The sequence below is a fragment of the Bos indicus genome, chromosome 11, assembly GCF_029378745.1.
Source record: "Bos indicus isolate NIAB-ARS_2022 breed Sahiwal x Tharparkar chromosome 11, NIAB-ARS_B.indTharparkar_mat_pri_1.0, whole genome shotgun sequence".
In the NCBI taxonomy this organism is placed as follows: domain Eukaryota; kingdom Metazoa; phylum Chordata; class Mammalia; order Artiodactyla; family Bovidae; genus Bos; species Bos indicus.
In genome coordinates, this window is record NC_091770.1 from 12961719 (window position 1) to 12984542 (window position 22824).

The 22824-nt window shown below is 49.3% G+C and overlaps 1 protein-coding gene across 22 annotated transcripts in view; it reads right to left on the reverse strand.

The window, feature by feature from the left end:
- DYSF (dysferlin) overlaps positions 1-22824 on the reverse strand; it is a 222320-nt gene that overhangs the window by 135397 nt on the left and 64099 nt on the right. For all 22 annotated transcript variants that reach the window (XM_070798437.1, XM_070798445.1, XM_070798453.1 and 19 more), the window contains 7 exons: positions 22581-22611; positions 21860-21975; positions 16274-16400; positions 13513-13616; positions 5479-5547; positions 5290-5333; positions 1827-1909 (listed from right to left, as the gene is read on the reverse strand). In XM_070798437.1, coding sequence (XP_070654538.1) covers positions 1827-1909; positions 5290-5333; positions 5479-5547; positions 13513-13616; positions 16274-16400; positions 21860-21975; positions 22581-22611 — 574 coding nt within the window. The remainder of the gene's footprint in view (positions 1-1826; positions 1910-5289; positions 5334-5478; positions 5548-13512; positions 13617-16273; positions 16401-21859; positions 21976-22580; positions 22612-22824) is intronic.

The following is a 22824-nucleotide window of genomic DNA, read 5'->3' on the forward strand; positions in this document are numbered from 1 at the left end:
AAAATTCAAACTCATATCATTAGAAATAAGAAAGTAGAGAGAATTGTTTAAATCATAAAAGATTGCTCTGCACAACACTATAAAAAAATTGGAAGACCTCAATGTAATAAATATTTTTCTAGGAAAATGTAGATTATCAAAATTAACTGTAGTAAAAGTAACAAACTAAAAATACCAATGATCACAGGAGAAACTGAAAAGGTTTTAGAGCTAGTGCAACAGCCACTCAGAAAGGGCACCCAGCCCACACGGTTTTATGGGTGAATTCTTTCAAACCCTCAAAAGACTATATTCTTATGTTATATAAACTGTTCCAGATGTTAGAAAAGACTTTAAATCTTTCCAATTAATTTTACAGAGCCAGCACAGCCCAGATACCAAAACCTAAGAAATAATAAGCAGACATACCAATTAAAGATAATAGAAAATCAAGAAATAGGACCAAGAACACATTTAGGAATTTAGTAGGGGATAAAAGTGGCATTTCAAAATGTAGGGAAAAGATTATTCAACATACAGTGTTGGTATCACCAAAGAAGAACAATTTTTTAAAAAGTAATGTTAAACCCTTGCCTAATTCACTAAGGAAAAAATTAATATATTTGGCTATGTAAAATTTTTAAATTGAATAGTTAAAACTATTAAATGATAAAATTGACAAAAATTATTCACAACATAGATGACAGGAGAAAGTTAACCTCCATCTACATACAGAACTCTTAAAAAACAATGAGAAAAATACAAACATACCATCAAAAATATGGACAAAGCATGAATAGGCAATTTACAGCAGAATAAATTTTAAAGTATATAAATATATATAATTTGTAAAAAATATATAATTTGCAAATGTAAGATGAATATTAAATATTTTAAATTTTACATTGGTCAACTTTACCAGATACCAATGAAATAAAATTAAGGCAACAATGAAATGCACCCAACAAATTGACAAAGTTCTTTAAAAACATCATTATCTTGCTTTGTGTTGATAAGGATGCAGCAAAATAAGCTTGAGAGATTAGAGTATAAATGAGTCCAGTCGTTTTGTAGGGCAATTTTTATATACACTAAAAGCTTTAAAATGTTCAAATCTTTTGACACAGCAATTCCACTTCAAGGCATTTATGCAAAAGAAAAATCAGGAATTACATAAAGATTCAGCTACAAAAATACTCAATATCAAGTTAGCTCCTTATAAAATGGAAAAATTAGAAAACACCTAAATATTCAACATTTAGTTAATGTGGTCTATGGCGCGTTCACCATATTGTAGAATACTTAATAGCATGAATAAACGTCTATGTTATATTGCCAAGTGACAAAAAGCAATTGTCAAAACAATTAAAAATTGTTCAAAACACTGTTTATCATATACACACATACACAGAAACAGGCCCCAGAATATTAATATTTACCTCTTGTCTGGGAGGAGAGGCTGATGGATAATTTTGCGAGTAAATTTGTATATTGTTCTTTCAGATTATCTCTTTTAAATTGTACAAATGATCACGCACTACTTTCTAACAGACCAATGAAAGCCATTTCAAACTAGGAACTGCTAGCCAACAGTCAGCCAACAGAGAACCCGGTGGATGGTGTGGCCACAGCCCCAAGATCATCTGCAGGAATCATTCCACAGTGAGGCCAGTCCTAAACACAAGCCTATCTCTTTCACTGGCCAAAGCCCTTCTTCCTGGGAAATGGGCAACGAAGACCTTATAGACTTCCCTTTTCTGCAAACTCTTAAAGCTAGAGGTGTAAGACAGTTGCAGTGGGACAGGGGAGAGCATGGGGACCAGAGGGCAGCACAGAGGGGCACTCACCTTCTATCTCGCCTCCAGAGGCAGAGATCTTCGACATACTCAGGTAGGTGGTGGCCACAATATCGTTGTGGGTGAGGCGGTCCCTAGAGCGAGGGGCAGAAAGGGCCTGAACACGGGTGGGATTCGCAGGCCACAACCCACCCAGGGAGGAAATGGCCGGAGTTATGCATCGTTTGTTAGGGGTCCCAGTCTTCACACCAGGGATGTTATGGAGGCCTAGTAATGTTTGGCGAAAAGAGACTGGAAAGAAAGTGTTACTCAAGACTCCTCTGGGGGGAACCCAGTCCATCAGCATCCCAGCAGCCAAGCTGGAAGTCCGTGGGCACAGCTGCAGGTTGAAAAGGAGGAGGCCTGAGGCAGGAGCAGTACAGGGGAGCAGGAGGCCGCCCAGGGAGCCAGACCCCCAAGCCCAGGGAGAGCAAGGCTCTGAGAGCTAAGACATAGCAGACGAAGGAGAAAAACCAGGGGACCAGAAAGAAACTCTCTCCAAGGAAGCCCACAGTCTTAACTAGCTTAGGGTAGCTAATACACAGCTCTTTTTTTTTTATCTGATTTTGTATGTGACAAAGCACTTCTAGCTTCCTTGATCACCAAGGATCCTTACAATGGCCTTGGGGAATAGGTACTTTTATTAAATCTCTACTGCACAGATGGAAGGAAACAGACTCGGAGATGCAAAGTCCTCGCCCAAGGTCAGCCCAGGAGGGAGGGGAGGAGCCAGGACAGAAACTGGTATCCTGACTCCTGGCCCAGCACTCTCAACAAGGTCCACACAGCTTCTGGCTCCAAAATGGGACTGGTCCTGCCTCCCCAAAGAAGGCCTCTCCCCTCCTACCCATCATAGGGGACCGTGGGGGAAGCTCCAGGACTGAGCGTTTCTGTGCAGACCCTTCCTCTGCCCAACACCTGCCCCCTTGACAACCATATGTAGTAACAGCTGGGCACCTTTTGCTGGGCACCTCCTGAGAGCCAAGCACAGTGCTGAAACTGTCACGTCATTTAATCCTGAGGCAGGATTCTGAGGCAGGCCCTGCAGTCAGCCCCAGTCTAGAGAAGAAGCCGAGGCAGGCAGGATGACAAAGGTGGGACTTGAGCAAGATACGCCTCATGGGGAAACCAGAGCCGTGCCTGCAGAAGCCTGCTGCTTCCCTGTCAGGCTAGACCGAGAGTTCTCAACCCAGAGATTTTTGACCCCGGGACATTTGGCACCTGGAAACATTTTTGGTATAGAGGGGAGCCATAGAGAGAGGCTGTGATTGTAGCCAAACACCCTACAACGCACAGGACAGTCTCTCACTGCAAAGACGTTTCCAGTCCAAAAACACCACAGTGCCAAGACTGGAGGGGCAGGCTCTATCTCCTTCCAGAAGGTTCCCCATGTGCATCTTCCCTTCTCTTGGAGCCCAGTAGCCCTCTCTTCCTGCTGTGCATCCCTTGACCACAGGCAGCTTCAGAAGATGACATCCACGTGCTTCACGGTGAAAGACCCACCTGAGCATGGTGATGTCATTTTTCTTTTAAATCTGACAGCCATGAGACACCAGATCTTTGCTGCTCCCTTCCTTCCTCTCTGTATTTCCCAGGGAGGTGGTTAAGCGTTAAAGTTTTGTATCAGGGCGGGGGCTACATTAGGAGGAGTGAATTGTCAGCACAGATCTGTATCACTTTTCATGGTGAGTGACAAGAAACGGGGAAGTAAAGAGTCCCTTAAACATTTTACAATGAGATTATCAACACCAGATAATTGACAGTTGACGACACTTCTAAACTGCCTTCACGACCAAACCCTAGAGAAGACCAATAGCTCTTGGAGCAAAATAGGATTTCTGACCTCTGGGCTCACCTGAATCTGAATGGGAAGAGAGAGGTTTTGAGTCAGGTTTTTTTGAGGAGGAGGGGGTAGTTTTGGGGGGTTTTGGTTTTTAATGAAAAGAATTCTTTAAGAACTGAATGAAAGATTAAGTTACAGAGAAAAGGCCATGTGGACCATATCGTATTTCTAGGATTCAGGTAATAGTACAAATTTATCTGAGTTTTCTGGGAAGAAAGCCCTTTTCTGGATAGGAACTTGCAGCAGCAGAATGATTTCTGGCCAAGAGTTGGGTTTTGGGGCTTGGGGTTGCTTTTGGAAAATACAGCAAGTCTGAAAATAGACTCACAATAAAAATGCCACTTCAACCTAAACCAGAGAAGCCACCACCAGATTCCGTAATGTGTTTGGATTGTACAGTATGTCGGTGCCTCACACGGCTCACACGGACTCGGGCGGGACCCATCCACAACACAGGGGTCATGGCGCCCGCGTGCATTCACTCACACTGCCGCACAGACCTGCACCCAGGGCACACTCGTGCACGCACACAGCGAGGCGAAGGGACAGCTCTGTGGACGCAGAGCTCGTCGCCCCAAACCGCCTCCCACAGAGCAGATTGGCGGTCGGGGCCCCGGAGGCCTCTCCCTGCTGGCCCTCCTCACACTGCCTTCCTCTCCTCTAATTCTCACAAGCTGTTCTCTCTCAGGCTGGGGACCTGGCGCACACTTTAATGGCTCTGTGGCCTGGGGGTTTTCCCCAGTCTCTCATTATCCTCCTGGCTGGGGGTGACATGGGCCGAAGACCAAAGGACAACACGCTGGGAACCACACAGCCAAGACTCTCTGGGGGCAGAGAAAGGACAGCTCTCTCTTTGGGGGAAGCCTGGTGTAGGGAAGGCCCTGGAGATGGCACATGGGGACCCCTGCAGCCCTCGGTGTGAGACAGGGCACCTCAGTGCATGGCCCGGCGGTTAAGCACAGGCTTGAGTTCGAGCCTGGCCTCAGCTGCTTCCAGCTGTACCCCCAGACAGGGCACTCAATCTATTCAGACATGCTCCCTCGTCTGTAAGGTCGGGCCATACCCAGAGTCGAGCTGAGCATCAGGTGAGACGGGCGTGTAAAGAGCTCACTGGGCAGAGGGCCTGGAGCACACAGACACTCACAAGAGCTAGATACTAATTTTCCAGGATGGCCCTGTGGCTACTCCCCTGCTCCTGACAGCAGTGCCATCCCCTGCTTGGGCAACCTGGCCCCCTTCTCCAGCCTGGAGATCTCTTCCATCCTACCAGCCCTTGGGGAGTCTCAGTCTACCCTCCTGGAAGCTCTGCTCTTTGCAGCCTCCTTGCCTCTGCTTATGATCCTCTCTTCATTAGGATGCCTTCATCTCGAACTTCCCCAAACCCCACTTCCCCCAGGAAGGCTCCCTGGGCCCTTCTGGCCCCAGGGATCTCTGGTTCTTGGAGCCGTCCCAACCCACTGTGAGTAAGCTTCCTAGCAGCCCACGCCCTCTCCTTCTCTGGCCTCTGTGTGAGGACACCACCTCACCTGAAACAGACTCCCCTGCTACATGCAGACTGAACGCAAGGAAACCGAAGGACCCAGTGACCCCTGACAACAGCCACCTCTAAAGGTCCCCAGATGCAGGACTCACCAGTCTACGACACGAATCCTCATTTTCTCACACATGGATGGAAACTAAGGAGGGAAGAGAGATGTGTGGGGGTGGAGGCCTTCTGAAGAAGTGGAAATCTGGGAGGCAGGCGGGAGCTGGGAAGGCTGGGAGCCCGGCCCTCCTGGGAGCGGGAGGCTGGGAGCCCCGGCTCATGGAGGTGAGGCTCACCATGGCAGGCAGTGTGACGCTCTGGTTCCACTGAGGATTGGCCGTCTTCTCCAGGATCTTGCTGCAGAGCTAGAAGACAATGAGGATAGGTGAATGGAGCTTTGAGGGGACTCTGGGTACCCCTGGGGACCACCACACCAAAGGGCACCCACTGTCAGCCAAGTTAACCACCCTTCGGGCTGGGCAGAAGGCCCTGGGGGCTATGGAACCTGAGGCAGTGGGCTTAGACACCAGGAATCTTTCCAGAGACAAAGCTCAATGGTAGGTCAGACCCACCGGGGCATGGAGGGAGGGACAGATTGTTTGAAAGTCACAAGCCTCTCCCTTATCTCATACCTCTGGCTGGAAGTTCCCTTCCCTTCCCTCCCATTATGGCCATGACCCTAAGTATGGCCACAACCCTGAGTCCAGACCAGCTTTCCCAGGAGTCCTAGCATCTGAGGCAATTCCCTTCGCCCATCAGTGCAGATCACCTGCCCCTTTGGAAGACTGTGCACGCGGGGAGGGGGAGAGGAAAAGGGAGCTGAAGGGCTGGGCAGGGGGCCATACACCAGTATTCTGAGAGGAAGATGAAAATTCAGTTAAGATACAAGCCTCATAGGCCACAGTTTGCCTCCAATCAGCCCTGCTCAAAAGACCGGGCTTTCCACAACAAGAAACCTAGCAGAGGCAAGAACTGGGTCCAAACTAGCAGCTCACAGGTTCTACTCTGCGCAGGAGTCCCCAGGGAGGCACTGATGCTGCCCGGGGCATCCTGTACCCATGCAGGGCAGCGGGCGAAGGCTCTGCCTCAGATGCTGGAAGGTTTGTGTCCTACATGGAAATAAGGAGCAGCCTTCCTCAGAGCATTGACTGTGGGCCCTGACTGTGCGAAGCATTTACATAATTATCTCATCTAATGAGCAACTGACAAGACTCTCCATCAAATGAGAGTGTGGCTTCCCTGGGGGTCAGGACTGTTTCTTCATCCCTGATCCACCCAATATCGGCCCCGTGCCCATCGTCCCCTCCTCCCTGTGAGAAGAGCCCAGGCAAAGTCTGGGGGTAGGGATGGGTGCCAGGATTTGGCGCTTGTGTGAGCAAAGAAAGGAGTAAGGAAAGAAAAGAATCCAACAATTAGATGGAACAAAAGGCAGAGTGGGACTCACAGTTCTCAGGAGCGGGTACACCAAGGGCTGTAAAAGCACACAGAACGATGTGCCGTCTCCCTCATAATTGAAGAAACACAGACAGAACGAATGAGATACCGTGTCTCATCTATCAGAGTCATAAAAGTCTCTAAAGCCTGTCAGCCCTGTCTTGGCAAGGCGATGGGAAACTGCTCGCTCAGATTTTGTTGGGGAGAGAACAACTCAACCTCTCCAAAGGGCAATTGGCCACTACCTTTCAAAAATTACAAATGCAGATGCCCTTTGACCTACCAGTTCTGCCTCTAGACATTATCCTACAGAAATACTTGCACATGTGCAGAATAACATGCGTCTAACTCCAGTACTTTGGCCACCTCATGCGAAGAGTTGACTCATTGGAAAAGACTCTGATGCTGGGAGGGATTGGGGGCAGGAGGAGAAGGGGACGACAGAGGATGAGATGGCTGGATGGCATCACCGACTCAATGGACGTGAGTCTGAGTGAACTCCGGGAGTTGGTGATGGACAGGGAGGCCTGGTGTGCTGCAATTCACGGGGTCGCAAAGAGTTGGACACGACTGAGCGACTGAACTGAACTGAGATTATTCTCTGCAGCATGACTCCAGTTAGGGAGGACGTGGAACAACCCGCATAGCCACCAACAGAGGACAGCTTGGATAAAGAACGGCCCATCCACAGAATGGGGCGCTATGCCGCTCTAGAGAATGAGGACCACTCTACGGTATGAAACAACTTTTGAGGTGAAAAGTGAAGAAAACCAAGGTGCAGAGCAGTAAGTATCATGTGCAAGCATGTGCGTTAAAGGTGTAAAGGTAAGAATTCATGGTCAGACATGTGGCATGCACATAATGAAGCCAGAATGACGCAGAAGAAACCAACAATGATTTCCTGTGCAAGGGAGGAGATGACCGGAGGACAGCTGGACAGGTACAGGGTGAGAGGTAGGGTTTTCATGATGGATGATAAGTAAATGGATATGGTGTACATAATAAATGTATTATTTAATTCAAAACTTAGATGAACAAAAGTTTGAAATAACAAAAGAGAAAAAGAAAGAAATGGAGGACTTTTTCATCAGACACAACAGACAGGCCCTGCCAACATCGCTCCTCAGCTCCCTGGATGAGAGGCACAGGTGGTCCCCACCCTCCCCAAGCCCTGCCCCCGGAAGCCACAGGCCTTCTCCCCAGCAAGCACTTCCACCTATCTGCCCTTGGAGGTTCCCTCTGAGAGAGCCACCAAGATGTGTGTGCGGTAGCCTGAATAGCAGGGCCCCCGCCACACCACAGGCCAGCGCGACCTCTGGCCCTAGAAGCACCCAGAAGCCTTCCACCCCTGCCTCCTCTCCCCACACCGAGCTCCCTCCTCCCCCTCCTCCTTCTCCTCCTCTTATCTGTGTCTTTTTTTTTTTTTTAACTCTCCTTCCCTTCATGACAGAAGGCCATTTGGCCATCTGTATCAAACACTCAAAAATAAGCATGCCCTCTGACCTGGTTCTAGAAACTTCCCTATGAAAAGGCAGAGTGTGGACAAAGATTCCTATATACTGATGTTCCTCACAGAGTTGTTCATGAAAGAGGGAAATTCCAAAAAAAAAAAAAAAGACATCCAAAAATAGTTTAAATGTCATGTTATATTCGTTTAATGAAATATTACAGCAGATAGCAAAAATTTACTTCAAAGGCTATTTAATAACCTAAGGAAAGTTAGACAACAAACGCAGTTTACCAAACCAAGTAGATATAGTTGACTTATTCTGGCAGTGGTTACACATTCTGTAAGTGAATACTGAAGCATTGCTCCCAAGGGAAACACAGGGTTAGGGGCCTGCAAGCCTCTGTCACAACATTTTTTTGGTCAACTGACCAGTAACTTTGTTTTATGTGTGTTTCTGTTTCAAGACACCTTTCTCATTATATTAATATACTGTGGGTTTATTAACACTGAACTCACAGCCAACAGCACTTTAACTCAGGCCTGAACAAAATTTACCAAATACGTGGTTCTCCATGGGGCACCTCACAGTCTCCTTACACTGAGAAACACCAGGCAGCATTTCAGCACTACACTTGGGAGCCACTGTAAACGCAGACATCACCAGCGGAAAAAAAAAACCCAAAACGCAAAAACAAAAAATGACACCGAATAGACCAGGAAAAAACACATTACAGGATGAGCGCTGAAACACGCAAGGGAGCACAGCGCCCGGCTCAGCTGGCAGCACGCGCCTCAGCCAAATCGAACTGTCCGGAGCTCTGCACATGATGACCAAAGCACTGCAAGGACTGGCTTGGGGATTACAAACAAATTTTAGCAAGTAGGCAAATCTGCAAACAGACTCTGTGAATAACGAAGACAGACTGTATGCTGAATCCAACTGTATCATGAATCCAATTTTTTTCCAGTGGGGCAGGGTGGTGAGGGCAATGGACGGGGAGAGGGGTTGGCGTGCCAGACGGAAGGCGTGAGAGCGGCAGGAAACATAAACAAACGTGAATAGTCCTCATCTCCAAGGTGGCGCACAGTACAGAAATATGAGGCATTGCTTTTCATTCTCCTTGCTTTCTGTGATTTTCTTTTTTTTTTACGATTAATAAGTTTTATTCTTGAAAAAAAAAAGTTGCTTCAAAGCCTCCCACTCTGCCTTCCAAGCACCTCCCCTGTCTTTTCCCCACACCATGAAGAAGTGTGATACGTGCCTGAGAGGATGCACCACACACACACACCCTTCTAGCCCCTCGGGAGCACGGCCCAACCAGGTATGGTTCGCAGCCTAGATAACAGCGACACCAAGTGTCCATAAGAGGAAATGCAAAGAGGGCCAGGCTAGGGCGACACAAGGAACAAATCCCCAGGACAACTGAATCGGATGTAATGAGAAAAAGCGACACACCAGGCCAAAGAGAGGGACGGGTAGGATGAGACTGGAGATAAGGGCAGCAGAGAGAGTAGGGGAGACCACGAAGAAGTGGCTGGGGCAGACAGTGGGGGACACAGAGGCCTAGGGACCACACCAACCAGCCTGACATATTCCCTTGCCTGGGCCAGGTCCCCCACCCCCATCACCACCACCCTTCCCCAGCCCAGACATCTGTACCTTCCTAGAAAAAGCCCCAGGGACAGCCAAGGGCATCTCAGAACAGAAGAGACCTAGGGAGGTGAAGGCGCTGCAAGGAGCCAGGTGCAGCTAGGAGCCTCAGAGCGCTGAGATTCAGCTTCAAAGAAAGCCACTGAACTGAAGGCAGGCCAGTCTTGGTTCTAGTCATCATCACAGCACCCCACTATGTTGGGAATGTGGAAGAAAAACACATGTCTTGAGACATGACTTTCCTATCTCTCAAGTTGGGAAAACTAATTCTGGTCCTTGGAGTTCAGTGTCCAGCCAAACTGCCTGCTTCCTTCCTGCCTTCATTCATCTCATCACAGTCCCTCTAAGGCCAGGTACAGGGCATCAGACTCTGACCCAAAGCCCAAACCAAAACTGCACTTGTGTAAGACCCACAGCGAGCATTTGTAGCCCAGTGTGAATGAGTTTAAAATTCGTGTTCCCTCTCTCACAGACATTTCCCATGAGCCCTGCATTAGCCTGGGTTGGAGGAGCAGCTCGAAGGCAGGAGGGGTCACATATCCAGCACCATAGTGACTGATTTTAACACACTGAATTAATAAGTATGAAGGAGCATATTAACACTCAAAGGGGAAGAAGGGAGGAGAAGCTCTTCTTTACAAAAAAAAAAAATGCTAATAAAGAGAGAAGGAATGATAATGAGGGAATCACCCCTCTGCAACCCCCAGTGAATGACTAATTCGGGCAAGGAGGTCAGTGGCTAGGTTGCCCATTAGGTAAGAGGTTGTTGAGAAACAGGATATCAGCAGACTGAGATTGTGTCCACAGATTACCTGCAAAGTACAAAGCGGAGTGTGTGCTTTGACAAGGGAGAGACCTGGAGACACCACCTTAACCGAGTAACCAGCGATGGGACATGCTGACATTCTGTTTCCTGTTGTGATGCAAATGCAATGTACGAAACCTCACCTATGATGTGTTCCTGCCAAAATAGTTCATTTGAATTTAATCTGGTCCGAGACCTAACTTCGAAATACAGGGGCCAGAAAAACAAGTTAAACAAAACCAGAAGGAAATGGTGGGACAAACCCAGGGCATGGACAAATGGCTCGTGCTCTTCAAAGATGCAATCTCATGGGCTGAGAAAAATGGGAGGGGAGATGGGAGTAAGGTTGTTACAGAAGATACCAATGCAGAGCATAAATTCCAGTTGGGTCTTAGATTGGAACAAAATTAAACCAGCTCTGAAAGACATTTGGGGGATAATCAAAGATATTTATATGAGCCAATATCTGACAAGAATAGAAAATAACTGCTAATTTCCTAGGTGTGGTAATGTTATTGTGGTTACAAAGAATTTTCTTTTTCTCAGGAGATGTATGCTGAAGCCTTTAGAGGCAAAGTGTGTAACTACGTTTCAAATGATTCAGTCAGGTGGTGTGGGGGGGGGGGGGGCGGGGATATCCATATACATAGAGAGAAAGTAAATGCAGCAAAACATTCACAATTGTTTCATCTAAGTGGAGGCTGTACCAGTGGGTAAATGTTCATTGAACAGTTTTACAAATTTTGTGGTTTTAAATAATTTTAAAAAATGCTTCAATAAAGCATCTAATATTGATACATAGTAAAATAAAATAAAAAGCTAGACAGATAAGCACCAAACATAAATCTTGTATGATGCTTTACCGGTAATGTTATTTACTTTTTCCTGTAGTTTTCAAAATTCCTTAATAAATGTGTGCATCAATAATAAAAGAAGAAAGAAAACAAAATAAGGGAGGCGGAGGGTGGTGGTATCAGGTAGCAGGCAGAGGAAATAAGCTTATCCAAGGCCTTTCTCCTTTCTGAAATCAACCTGGACCTCAGCAATTGGTCCCCTGACCTCAAAGGTCCTTTGTTGGTGGGATGGGCAGGCAGACCCTCCTTGTTTCCAAAATGAACGTAAGAATAGATTAACTGAAAAGGAAGACTGCAAAGTGCTGTGTGAATGGGAGCGCACACCACCTCCATCATCACCCTCGCTTTTAGCGTTTGTTGTTAAGCTTGTAAAGGCTCCCCTAACTGTCCTACAACGCCTGCCTGTATGCCCGCTCCCCGCCTCTGCCTCCGGAGCAAAGCACAGCTGGCTGCAGGCGCGAGCCCTCGCGCTTGGTCCTCAGCCCTTCTGCTCTGCCCGCCCGTTTCCAATGGTGGGACCCGGGAGCCCAGCGGAGTGGGGTTCCGGGAGCCGGGGCGGAGGCCGAGCCCTCCGGAAATGTCATTCTCCCCCATTTCCAGTATTTCCACCACAGTCTCTGCTCTGAGGTTACAGAGTAAGCGCGATCGGGCTGTTTCCCGAGGAACAGATGCTAACGAACAACCTAAAGCAATGGAAAACGGACTTAAAGAGAGCAGTGCCTAAGGCCGCGTAGAGCCCCGAGGGCTGAATTAACACAGCAAGCCTGTGTGGGTGACGGAAGCTGGATCTTGAACGATGCAGCACATTTTGCGGGGAGGAAGACCAAGAAGGAGCCAGGAGTGCACAGGCCCGGGGAAAGGCTAGAGGCGTGACCGCAGGGCAGACGAGAAGACACACGCGCACGTGCGGGCTGTGCGGTTTGTACCCGAAGCTGAGCGCGGCGAGCGAGCCAGTGGCGCTGAAACCGGCTCGACTCCGCCCTCCGAGCAGGCTGCAGGGCCGCGTCCGCCCAGGAGGGGGCGCGATGCTCCGCACTCGCACAAAGACTGTACAAGCTCATATTGGCCATGGAGATGAGGCCAGAAAGTTCGGCTGGGTGAGCTCTGGTCAACCAGGTTATGCGGTTTGAACTTCATTTTACAGACAGGGCTGTCTTTTACACTAAATATGCTGGTGGATTTCTACGGCGAGAACCCGGACGAGAGAACGGACGCAAGGCTGTTGTGTGGCCCAGGGGAGAGATGACAGTGGCTAGGGGCATGGAGAGAGGAAAAGAGCTCGGGATTTTTAAAGGCAAAAGCTAGCAGTGGGATCTTGATGTAGAGAGGTCAAAAAAAAGAGGGAAGAATCAAGGCAGGCCCGCATTTTCTGCCTTTGATGGTGGTACTGGTAAAGACAGTAGTTTCTGGAAGTGGGGCGGTATAGGCAGAAAATGACGCCTTTACAGGGCGAGCGGGAGGCGGGTGGGCAGCACAGAGAAAGGCACAGGGAGTTCCGGAGCTGAAGGGAAGGCTCAGAGTTAAACACAGCTGTGGATTCCTCTGTGAGAGGCGATGACTGAAGCCTGGGAGCAGCTGAGGCTGTCAGGGAGAGATGTGCAATGGAGGAAAGAGTCCCAGCAGAAGTCAAGAGGGACAGGAGCCACAGCCCCGCTCTGGGCAGGAAGGAAGAGAGGTATGTGATCCCCAGGACCCCCACCAGAGTGGCCTTACTCCACTCAACTCCTGGCACAACTTTCTAAAAATAATCATTATGGTTTTACTGCATATTTTTTGTTTCCCTATCATTGTGCCTTCACATCTGGTTTGCTTTACTTACTATTGCCTAATTTCCCCCCAAATATTCCTGTCTCTATCCACCATCCCTGTGTCCCCTCCGTGTCCATCCACACCTGTCTGTCTGTCTCACACACGTGGGCAGACCTGCGTGTGTGCACGTTAGCCCCAGAGAGCTGGGCCTGCGTGTCTCACCCCGTGTCCCGTGATCAGTGCCCCCACTCCCCACGCACGCAGCCTCCCACGGCAGGCCCTGTGCACCCCGAACTCTGTGCTGCACGGCAGGACGGTGCCCAGCACCCATCCACAGAGACGCCAGCTGCCACCTCCCGCAAGTCCTCTTGTTTACTTGCTTCTTACCATTTTCCCTGCAAAGCTGACTTCCACAAAGGGATCCACCAAGTTCTTCTTGTTACTGTCAAAGCCAAAGATCTGCCTCACGTTGTCCATCACGGCATCGTCCACTGAGGAGAAAGACATGCTGAGCACTGCCTGCTGCTCTCCATCTTCAAAATCCCCACTTCCCACTTGTGTCTCCCGACAGTCTGGGGACTCCCCAAGAGGCCACGGGCCCCTCAGCCCAGGGTTCTAGGGAAGGAGGACCATCTCCAAACAGCAGCTCCTGAAGGCGCTGTGCTGCTCCTTTGCCCAGCTTCCAGAGAAAGATTGGACGTTGTTATTGTAATATCCCATTACTGGTGCCTGTCTGACATTTTCCCTTATATCCATTAGCTCAGTGATTTTCCTGAAGGTAACCAATAAGTCAATTCTGTTTTGTTTTGTTTTTTTAATTTAATCTATGCTGCTTCAAACCAATGTTTTACTAATTACCTGTATTTTTACATATGTATTTATAGATGATAGATGTGTATATGCATGTATGTGTGTATATATATATATGCTCTGTATAATGGTACGTATGTATATGAAGGGCTTCCCTGGTGGCTCAGATGGTTAAGAATCTGTCTGCCATGCAGCAGACCCAGGTTCAATCCCTGGGTTGGGAAGATCCCCTGGAGAAGGAAACGGCAACCCACTCCAGTATTCTTGCCTGGAAAATTCCATGGACAGAGGAGCCTGGTGGGCTACAGTCTAGGGGGTTGCAAAGAGTCAGACACAACTGACTGACTAGCAAATTCGTGTACATGAATGAGAAAATGAGAGAAGGGGACACTTAACAACTGTATACTAGCCAATGTCTGTCTACATGAATACAACAGTTAACAAATATTTAGCAAATGTTTATGTTCTATTTACCCATGTATTCTTTTCTTATTTATATTTAAACAACACTGCAGACAACTAAACATCATCATCCCCTTCACCTGAGCAAAGCAGACATTTCTGTTTCCCCAGCCCCCTTTGGAAGCTCCCCAGCCTCACTTCTGCATAGTGTCAACCAACAAATGCAGAATGTTCTAAACCCGTACTTTAATCCCATTACCTATTTAAAGGGTTTCCCCACGATTTTGGTTCAGTTAAGCATGTACAGAAGGAACCCATTTATTGGTGTCATTAGTCAAAGCAGAAACCCTCAAACAATTAGCTTCATGCAAAACTTGTAAACGGGGACCCAAGGAGTCCCTGACTACGTGTTCTCTTGGACTCAGCTAGCAACAGCGCCTGGTATAATTCTGCTAATGCACGCTCCAAAATGGCGGCTCATAGCCTGCAGCGAGAAAACCACCAGGGAGCCTTTTAAAACTGCCAGCGGGTGAGCCCCACCTGAAACCAAGCCAATCTGAAACACTGGGGGAAGGGCCCAGCATCTGCACTTCCTTAAAGTTCCAGAGGTGATTTAATATACAGTCTGGGTTGACCCCCACCGCTCCAGAATATTGAGCATAACTCCCCCAGCATGCACTGAGCACACAGAGCAGGGCTAGCACAGGGTTCGCCACTCTGAGAAGCCAGGCAGTGGCCACCATAGCCTTCCCGGGGTGATGAAGGCTCGGCCACAGCTACGGTGACCCGCTGTCCCAGTTTATCAGGGAAGGAGGAGCTTCCTGGGATGTGGGATTTCCAGTGCTGAAACCAGGACAGTCCCAGGCAAACTGGACACCCAGGAGTCTCCACTCAGTGGAGACACTGAGCCCTTCTAACATTTCAGCAACTGCTTCCCCAGCCAGGGGCTGCCAGTCTTCAGCCGGGGGCTTCCTAGAGGAGGGAAGGAGAATCGGTGGGAGCCAGGCACACAATAGAATGGAAATGGTGCTGATGCTTTTCAGCATCAGGAAATGGTGCAGGAGACTGCTTTTCTCCTAAGAACAGTCCCCAAACCCTTGGGAAACCTAGAGAGGGTGTGAGGCTTCCCCAGACAGCAGAGCAGAAGGGAAGCTGGGCTGGCATAGATCTAGCAGACCCTTGGGTGCAGAAGCCAGGCCAGGAGGAGGCAGGGAGGGAGCCGGGGGCCAGCCCCTCCCTCTCCTTCCTGCAGGGACCTGAGGCAGCCCAGCCCAGGGTCCCAGCGTGCATTAGCAGAATTATACCAGGCGCTGTTGTTAGCTGAGTCCAAGAGAACAAGTAGTCGGGGACTCCTTGGGTCCCTGTTTACAAGTTTTGCATGAAGCTAATTGTTTGAGGGTTTCTGCTTTGACTAATGACACCAATAAATGGGTTCCTTCTGTACACATTTAATTGAACCAAAATCATGGGGAAACCCTTTAAATAAGTAATGGGATTAAAATACAGGTATAAAACATTCTGTATTTGTTGGTTGAAACTATGCTCTCCCCTAGTGTGAGCCAAGAAAATGGTGCATGGAGTGGTCGAACAGCCAGACCAGGCCTAGGAGATGCTGAACCGGACCTAGGGACCGCTAGTACTCTGAGGACTGCCTCCATCTCTGTGACTTCACCAGCATTGATATTACTTCTCATTAATTCTGGCTGCTTTTCTCCTAAGAATAGTCTAGAGAGGGTGTGAGGCTTGCCCAGACAGCAGAGCATAAGGGAAGCTGGGCTGGCACAGATCTAGCAGACACTTGGGTGTAGAAGCCAGGCCAGGAGGAGGCAGGGAGGGAGCCGGGGGCCAGCCCCTCCCTCTCCTTCCTGCAGGGATCTGAGGCGGCCTAGCCCAGGGTCCCCCCGTCACAGTCACCCAGCAAGGGCCCCACACTCACTCTGTGGCAAGTCCTCGGCCCTGAAGACCTTCAGACAGAAGTGCGCTCCACGGAGGGCCACGCCGATCGGCCTAAGCAGGTTGCTTTCGATGTCCTCCTTGTCTTCAGAGGGGTCTTTTCTCTCCAGCTACAATACAACCAAATTGGACTACTTAATGAGTCCCCAAGCACAGCGTTTTCCCTTCCTTTTTGAGAGTTCAACCAACACACTTAAACAGCGCATCTTGAAGACAGGCAGATTTCATCCTGCCCACTCGTAGCCTGTGATCTGCAGCAGGTTCCTTAGCCTGAGACTCAGCTTCATCTGGACAGTGGAGACAATGACACTGACCTCCCAGGCTCTGGGAGGGTCGACTTCAATAATGTGTCAGTGCACAGCAGGCACTCAAGAACCACCGTCTCCTTCCCAACCCGCCCATTAAAAATAGCGCAGAAGTGGCAGCCGTCTAGGCTGGCCACCGTCTTCAGTAACGTCTGTCCCTTCACCTGACCAGTATTTATTTAACAACTAAGAAGTGTCAGCCTCCTGCCGGGGACGACGGATGTAGCAGTAGACAAGCTGGACAGAGGTCCTGCCTGCGTGGCACTCACCATTTCACAGTGAAAGACACCTTTAAGCAAATGACTGCAACAGCATGTGCTGAGTGTTTTGATTAGAACAGTAATAATAAAAATAATATGTATTGATTTTATACATGCTCTCATTTAATTCTGACAGCAAGCCCCATGAGCAGTGGGTCTCAAACTTGGCTGTACATTAGAAACAGGAGAGTCAGTGTCTTGTGGACTACTGCTGCACATTCCAACTAAAACACGGGTTCTGGTTCAACAGGTCTGGGGGGGAGCCCGAGCCTCTGCATTCCAACAAGTGCCCAAGTGATGTCCATGCTGCAGGGGGCCAGGGCCTAGAATACCCCACTTTACAGATAAGCTGGATGAGAGTTCACAGAGGTTGGATGCAGAACTGGGGCGGGCGGGGGGTGGGATTTAGGGAGAACAGAGCAAGAGGGCTGGTAACTATGGACACTGGGGGAGGGAACAGTGTTGGTGGTAGCCCAGCATTGAGACCTGGATGATGGATCCAGGCAGAGGCACCAACTCGCACAGAGCAAGGGCTGACGTGCAGTTTGAGGAACAAAAGATCCACCTGCTGCACTTGGGCAGCTGAGGGGCAGATGATAGAGGAGAGGTGGCCCAAGGCCATGCCCAGCAGTCCGCTCCTTGCAAAGCTGCCTGGACCATCCTCACTCCGTCTGCATGTAGAAACCCACTTCAGAATCCCCGCAGCCAAATTCTCCATCCCAGAGTGCCTCGTGTCACACAAGAGCCCGGGAAGGAGCTGTTAATAGCTCTACACTTTCTTCAGCTCACATGGGAAGAAAATGATCCCCTCCTCTGCTTTCAGTCATCCACACCACTGTTCGTTCCCACAGGCTACGATCACTGATCGAGCACCTGTTGTGTCCAAGACCTGTACTAGGCGAGAGGGGAGATAAAAGGGTCCTTATTTACTATATTCTCCCTGACCTCAACAAACTGAGTCTCAGTGACAGAGACGGACACAACAGCTAACCAAACTAACGAAACATGGGGTGGTGACCGAAAGGAAAGATCCATCAGTTTCCCTGGAGGACAAGGCAGCCATCATGGAGGAAGTAGCATCTGGACTGGGTCTTGAAGAACAAAGTGACTTTTGGTCAACAGAGGCAGAGGAGGCCTTCCGACAGGTGGAAAGACAAGGACGGAAGTACACTCTGGAAAGGGTCACACTGACTGGCGTGGCCACAGCACGGAGTCCATGCAGGTACACACCAGCAAGTGGCCCTGCGAAATCAGCCGGAGGCCAAATGCTAATGGCCTTGAATGTGATGCTGAGGATTCTGGACTTCATCCCGAAAGTAACTGGCAGGCAGGGTGGGTCACTGGAAGATTTTTAAGAGGAGACTCACGTGATTTGTGCATGCATACATGCTAAGTCACTTTAGTCGCATCCAACTCTGCGACTCCATAGACCATAGCCCACCAAGCTCCTCTGTCCATGGGATTCTCCAGGCAAGAATACTGGAGTGGGTTGCCATGCCCTCCTCCAGGGGATCTTCCCAACCTAGGGATCGAACCTGTGTCTCTTATGTCTCTTGCATTGGCAGGTAGGTTCTTTACCAGTCGTGCCACCTGGGAAGCCCATCATGTGATTGTACCTGGGTTTAAAGAAGGTGACTTTGGTGGTAATGTGGGGGCTAACTAGATTCACAGCGGCTGAACCACATCTTTATTCACAGGAAGGCCCAGATAAGATATGTGAGAGCCTGACCTTGGTCTCTGGTCTTGGGATTGGAAAGAGGAGAAGCATGCAGCGTGATCGTCACACCAACGAGACTGGCCAACTGTGTGCATCTTGACTTCCAGGTTTGGACTGAGGGATGAGGAAGGGTGTTCAGGGCTCTGACCTGGGGGACCAAGGGGACGATTGCCACTTCCCAAGATATCACCTAACATAGGAGTGGTCACCAAATGATACTGGGTTCCCATGGTGAAGTCAGAGGGGCCAAAGGGACATGTTCATGTGCTTTGTTACAGGAAACTGAAACCGAGCATCTGGAGCTGCGAGGATCCAGGCTGGAGGTGAGCAATTTAGGAGCCCAGGTGGACAGAGACGGGCTCCTCCACAGACAGACAAATACGCTGCAAAATCTGGCTGAGGCCAGATTGTCATGGGCCTTGAATGTCATGTCAGAGGCACAGCAGAGAGGCAGGCAGTGAAATCCTATTGAGCTGCTGAATTTGAAGAATCCAGTTTTTTAAAAAAAGGAAAAGAATGAGGGGAGTCATAGATGCTGAAGGAGGAGAGAGTTTCAGGTAAGACATGCCTCTGGAATCAAACACTGTGGAGCAGCAGATCAGATTAATGAGAGAAGAGCTCCCGGGACTTGGCAATGGGTGGGCTTAGGCAAGTGGTTCAGGGAAGAAGGTGATGGGAGGCACACTGAACCAATGAAGGAGCGAGCAGCTGGTGAAGGACTGGAGAAAGGGGACGTGGGGTCCTCTCAAGAGTTAGGTAGCCTTGAGGATGGCTGAAAGGACGAGGAAAACAACTTGGACAGGAGGGGTGAAAGCAAGGTATTCTGAGATCAGGAAATCTGGAGCCTCGTTCAGACCAGAGGACAGGAGCCAGAGAAGAGGCAGAACAGACTGAACAAGAAAGCCGGCAGGGCTCAAGCACATGCAAGGGAGGTGGGGAGAGGGAGAGGGAGGGAAGAGGAACTTCAGCCCTCACGTCTCTGCCACTGTGCAACTCTGCCTCTCTAAGGGGAGCGGAGGCCGGAGCTTAGGAAAAACCAGAAAGTTAGGAAACAGCCACCATGGAGAATGGGATAAGAAGCAAACATCACCCAAGTAAAAGAAGAGGTGGACAGCACTTCCAGGTGACTTCTGCCACCAAAGCTGACCAAAGGGTGGTGTGGACAGTATGTCATGGGGAGGGTGGGGAACACGGAGATACAGCAGCAAACCCCAGGGCTAGCGAGCACCAAGCGAGATAGAGGATGGGAGCCGGGGACCAGGCTGCAGGAGGCAGCTGATGGGCGGGGAAACAGACAGGGGTCAGGGCTGTAACCTCAGTGAGGAAGAACCACTCACTGAGGGTGAGGGAGGGAAGGAGGCAGAAAGAAACTGCTGGCGAGAGGGATTTCTCAGCTCAAGGGCTTAAAGAAGGTAAGATCAGACGTTGACGGCTCATCAGGGAGGACACACTGGTCTCGGAACAATGGCAAACAGGGAAACCTGCCAGCAAGGACCCTCCTGCCCCAAGGGTAGGTAACAGCCCAGGAGACCAGAAGGAGGGAAATAACCAGAGAGGCGGGTTTCAGAGAAGAAGGCAGTGCTGAAGTTGGGAAGCTGCCATGGGAAACCAAAAGATGGCCACGCTTCCCATTCCAAAGACCATGGTGAGCTGGACCAGAAAACACAGGCTTCCTTCTGAGCCGGTCTCAATAAAAGTGGTTTCATCTGGGAAAAACCAGGGTCCGATGAATGGGGAGCGGAAGAAGGAGTGTTTTAGGAAAGGAGAACACATTCAGAGATGCCCTGCAGGAGCACGAAGGCACAGCGTCTGGAGAGACGAGCTGCAGAGGAACAGGGGATGAGAGGGCAGGGGAGGCGCCCTTGGGAGGGACTGGGCCACCTGAGCTCTGCCGGGCCCTGCACAGCACTTGGGGCTGCCCCAATCCCTCCCACCGGGGTGCCTGAGCCTGCATCATCAGCCAGCTCTTCAGCCTTAACCTCCTCAGGGACCTTGCCCTCCACCTCCCCATCAAACACGGCTTTCCCCAGGGACTCCACCTCCCCAGCCCTCCCCTGGAGACCCGCTTTCCCCCACTCCTGCCTCCCCCTGCCTTGATCATTTCAGTATCTGCTTCACCATTTGTGTATCTGATTTCCAGTTTTCCCATGAGATAGTCAATATCCACAAGGACAAGTCACTCACCAACACAGGTCCTTGTCTTCCACCAACAGCATCTTAATCTTCCCTCCCCTGCAGCTGCTAGAGGAACAGCCACGTCTCAAATCTCCAGCCGCTCAGAACCAACGCTCCAGGAAAACCTTGACCTTGAGACCCTTCTCTAAAAACAGCCTCCATACTATCTACCTTCTCCAATCCCCCTCATACCACGGGAGGCACTCAACACAGAGCTTGGCACACAGCAGGGGTTTAAAAAATGTGTGTTCCCTAGCCCTTCCCTATTATTTGTCCTCCTCATCAGGCTGGTCCTCCCTCACCCTCCCTGCCAGGCTCATCAGCTCCCCAGCCCCATGCCTCCACCACGCCTGCCTCATCCATGCCTAACAGCGCCTCCATCCACCTACCTTCTGGGTCCTGGCCACTGAGTATTAGGAGGCTTTCCCACAAAGCCTCCAGCTCCTGTGTCTGCTCCGAAATCCTTTGGTTTTGTCTGTGTGTGTATGTGTATTGTGCATGAGAGTGTATATGTGAGTGTATGTGTGTACACTGGAGTATTACTCATCCATTAAAAAAAAATGAAATAATGTCATTTGCAACAACAAGGACGGACCCAGAGATTGTCATACTGAGTGCAGTGAGTCCGAGAAACACAAACGTCATATATTGCTTATACGTGGAATCCAAATAAATGATAAAAATGAAGTTATTTACAAAATAGAAATAGACTTCCAAACCTAGGAAACAAATTTATGGTTACCAAAGGTGGCGGGGCATAAATTAGGAATTTGGGATTAACACACTACTATATATAAACAACGACGTACTGTACAGCACAGGGAATTCTACTCAATACTTATAATAATCTCTAAGGGAAAAGAATCTGAAAAAGAATAGATATACCCTATATATAGATGGGAGAATATGCACAAAAGTATTAATGATGGTTCTCTCTGATGGGCAGAATGATGAGTGATTCATTTCATATTTATGCTTTCCCACATGTTCTACATTTCTCACAATTGCCATGTATTCTTTTAAATCAGAAAAGCTAAAGTTTTTTGTTTGTTCATTTGGTGCCCCCATGGCCCAGTGGTAGTGCTTATGAGGAGGACGAGGAATGTACTCACGGGGGCTTCATCTCCAGGCCCCAGCACACAGAGACTCGCTTTCAGGTAGCCTCTGGCCCCAGCAGAGAAATCGTCGGGATCTGAGAGCAGCAGCCACTTCCTGAGGTAGGCATGTCCTAAGGGAACAACACCCTTGGTGACCCCAAATTGGAAGGACCCAAGTCTGCGACCACACCGGAGAGTCCAGGGTGGACTCCACTGGGTGAGATGAAGAACTCATCTACCCAGACATGGGGGAAGGACTTCCAGTTCTAAAATAAAAGGTATTTTGAGTGTTCATTCAGGTCCAAATCAGAAATGTCAACAGACACCACTATCAGAGGCTGCCAAAGCCAGACCCCAGGCCATTTTCCTCCCCTTCAGGAAGTAACCAGACCAGACCAGAGACCAAGGTGCAGAGAAATCCTAGACTTGTCGTCTAAATGACTCATCCATCTGGAGGGACCCCAGCCTCCAGCAATCTTTGCTTAGGGCTTCCAGTTTAGCATCCCAACTGAGCCAGCTGAAACCCACATGAGGGTTTGATATTCCTGGGGACCTGTTTTACCCAGAAAATGAAAGCTGCCCTCTCTTTATTCCTGCAGCCTCACCTCCAAGATCAGACTCCACCTCTAAAGTCTAAAATCCCCAAGAAGAAAAGATAAGTGTCCCAAGTGGGTGCCCCCATGTAGCCGGAACCCAGATACAAAGACCTGCCCAAGAGGGTGACAGGGCAACTCACGGGGCTCTCGGTAGATGCTGCCCACGTCCAGCTGAAAGCAAACAGAAGAGGCACAGGTCACGGTCCTGCCAGCAGAGTGTTAAACAAAGTATGATGCATGAAAATCAAAAATCTGATGCATTAAAAATCATGTTTTCAAGAACATTTGGAGACATGAGAAAATGTTGGTCACCTGTTATTACATGGGGAAAAAGTGGAATATATCTTGATTGAAGTTTGGTGAAGTGTATCTATGCATAGAAAA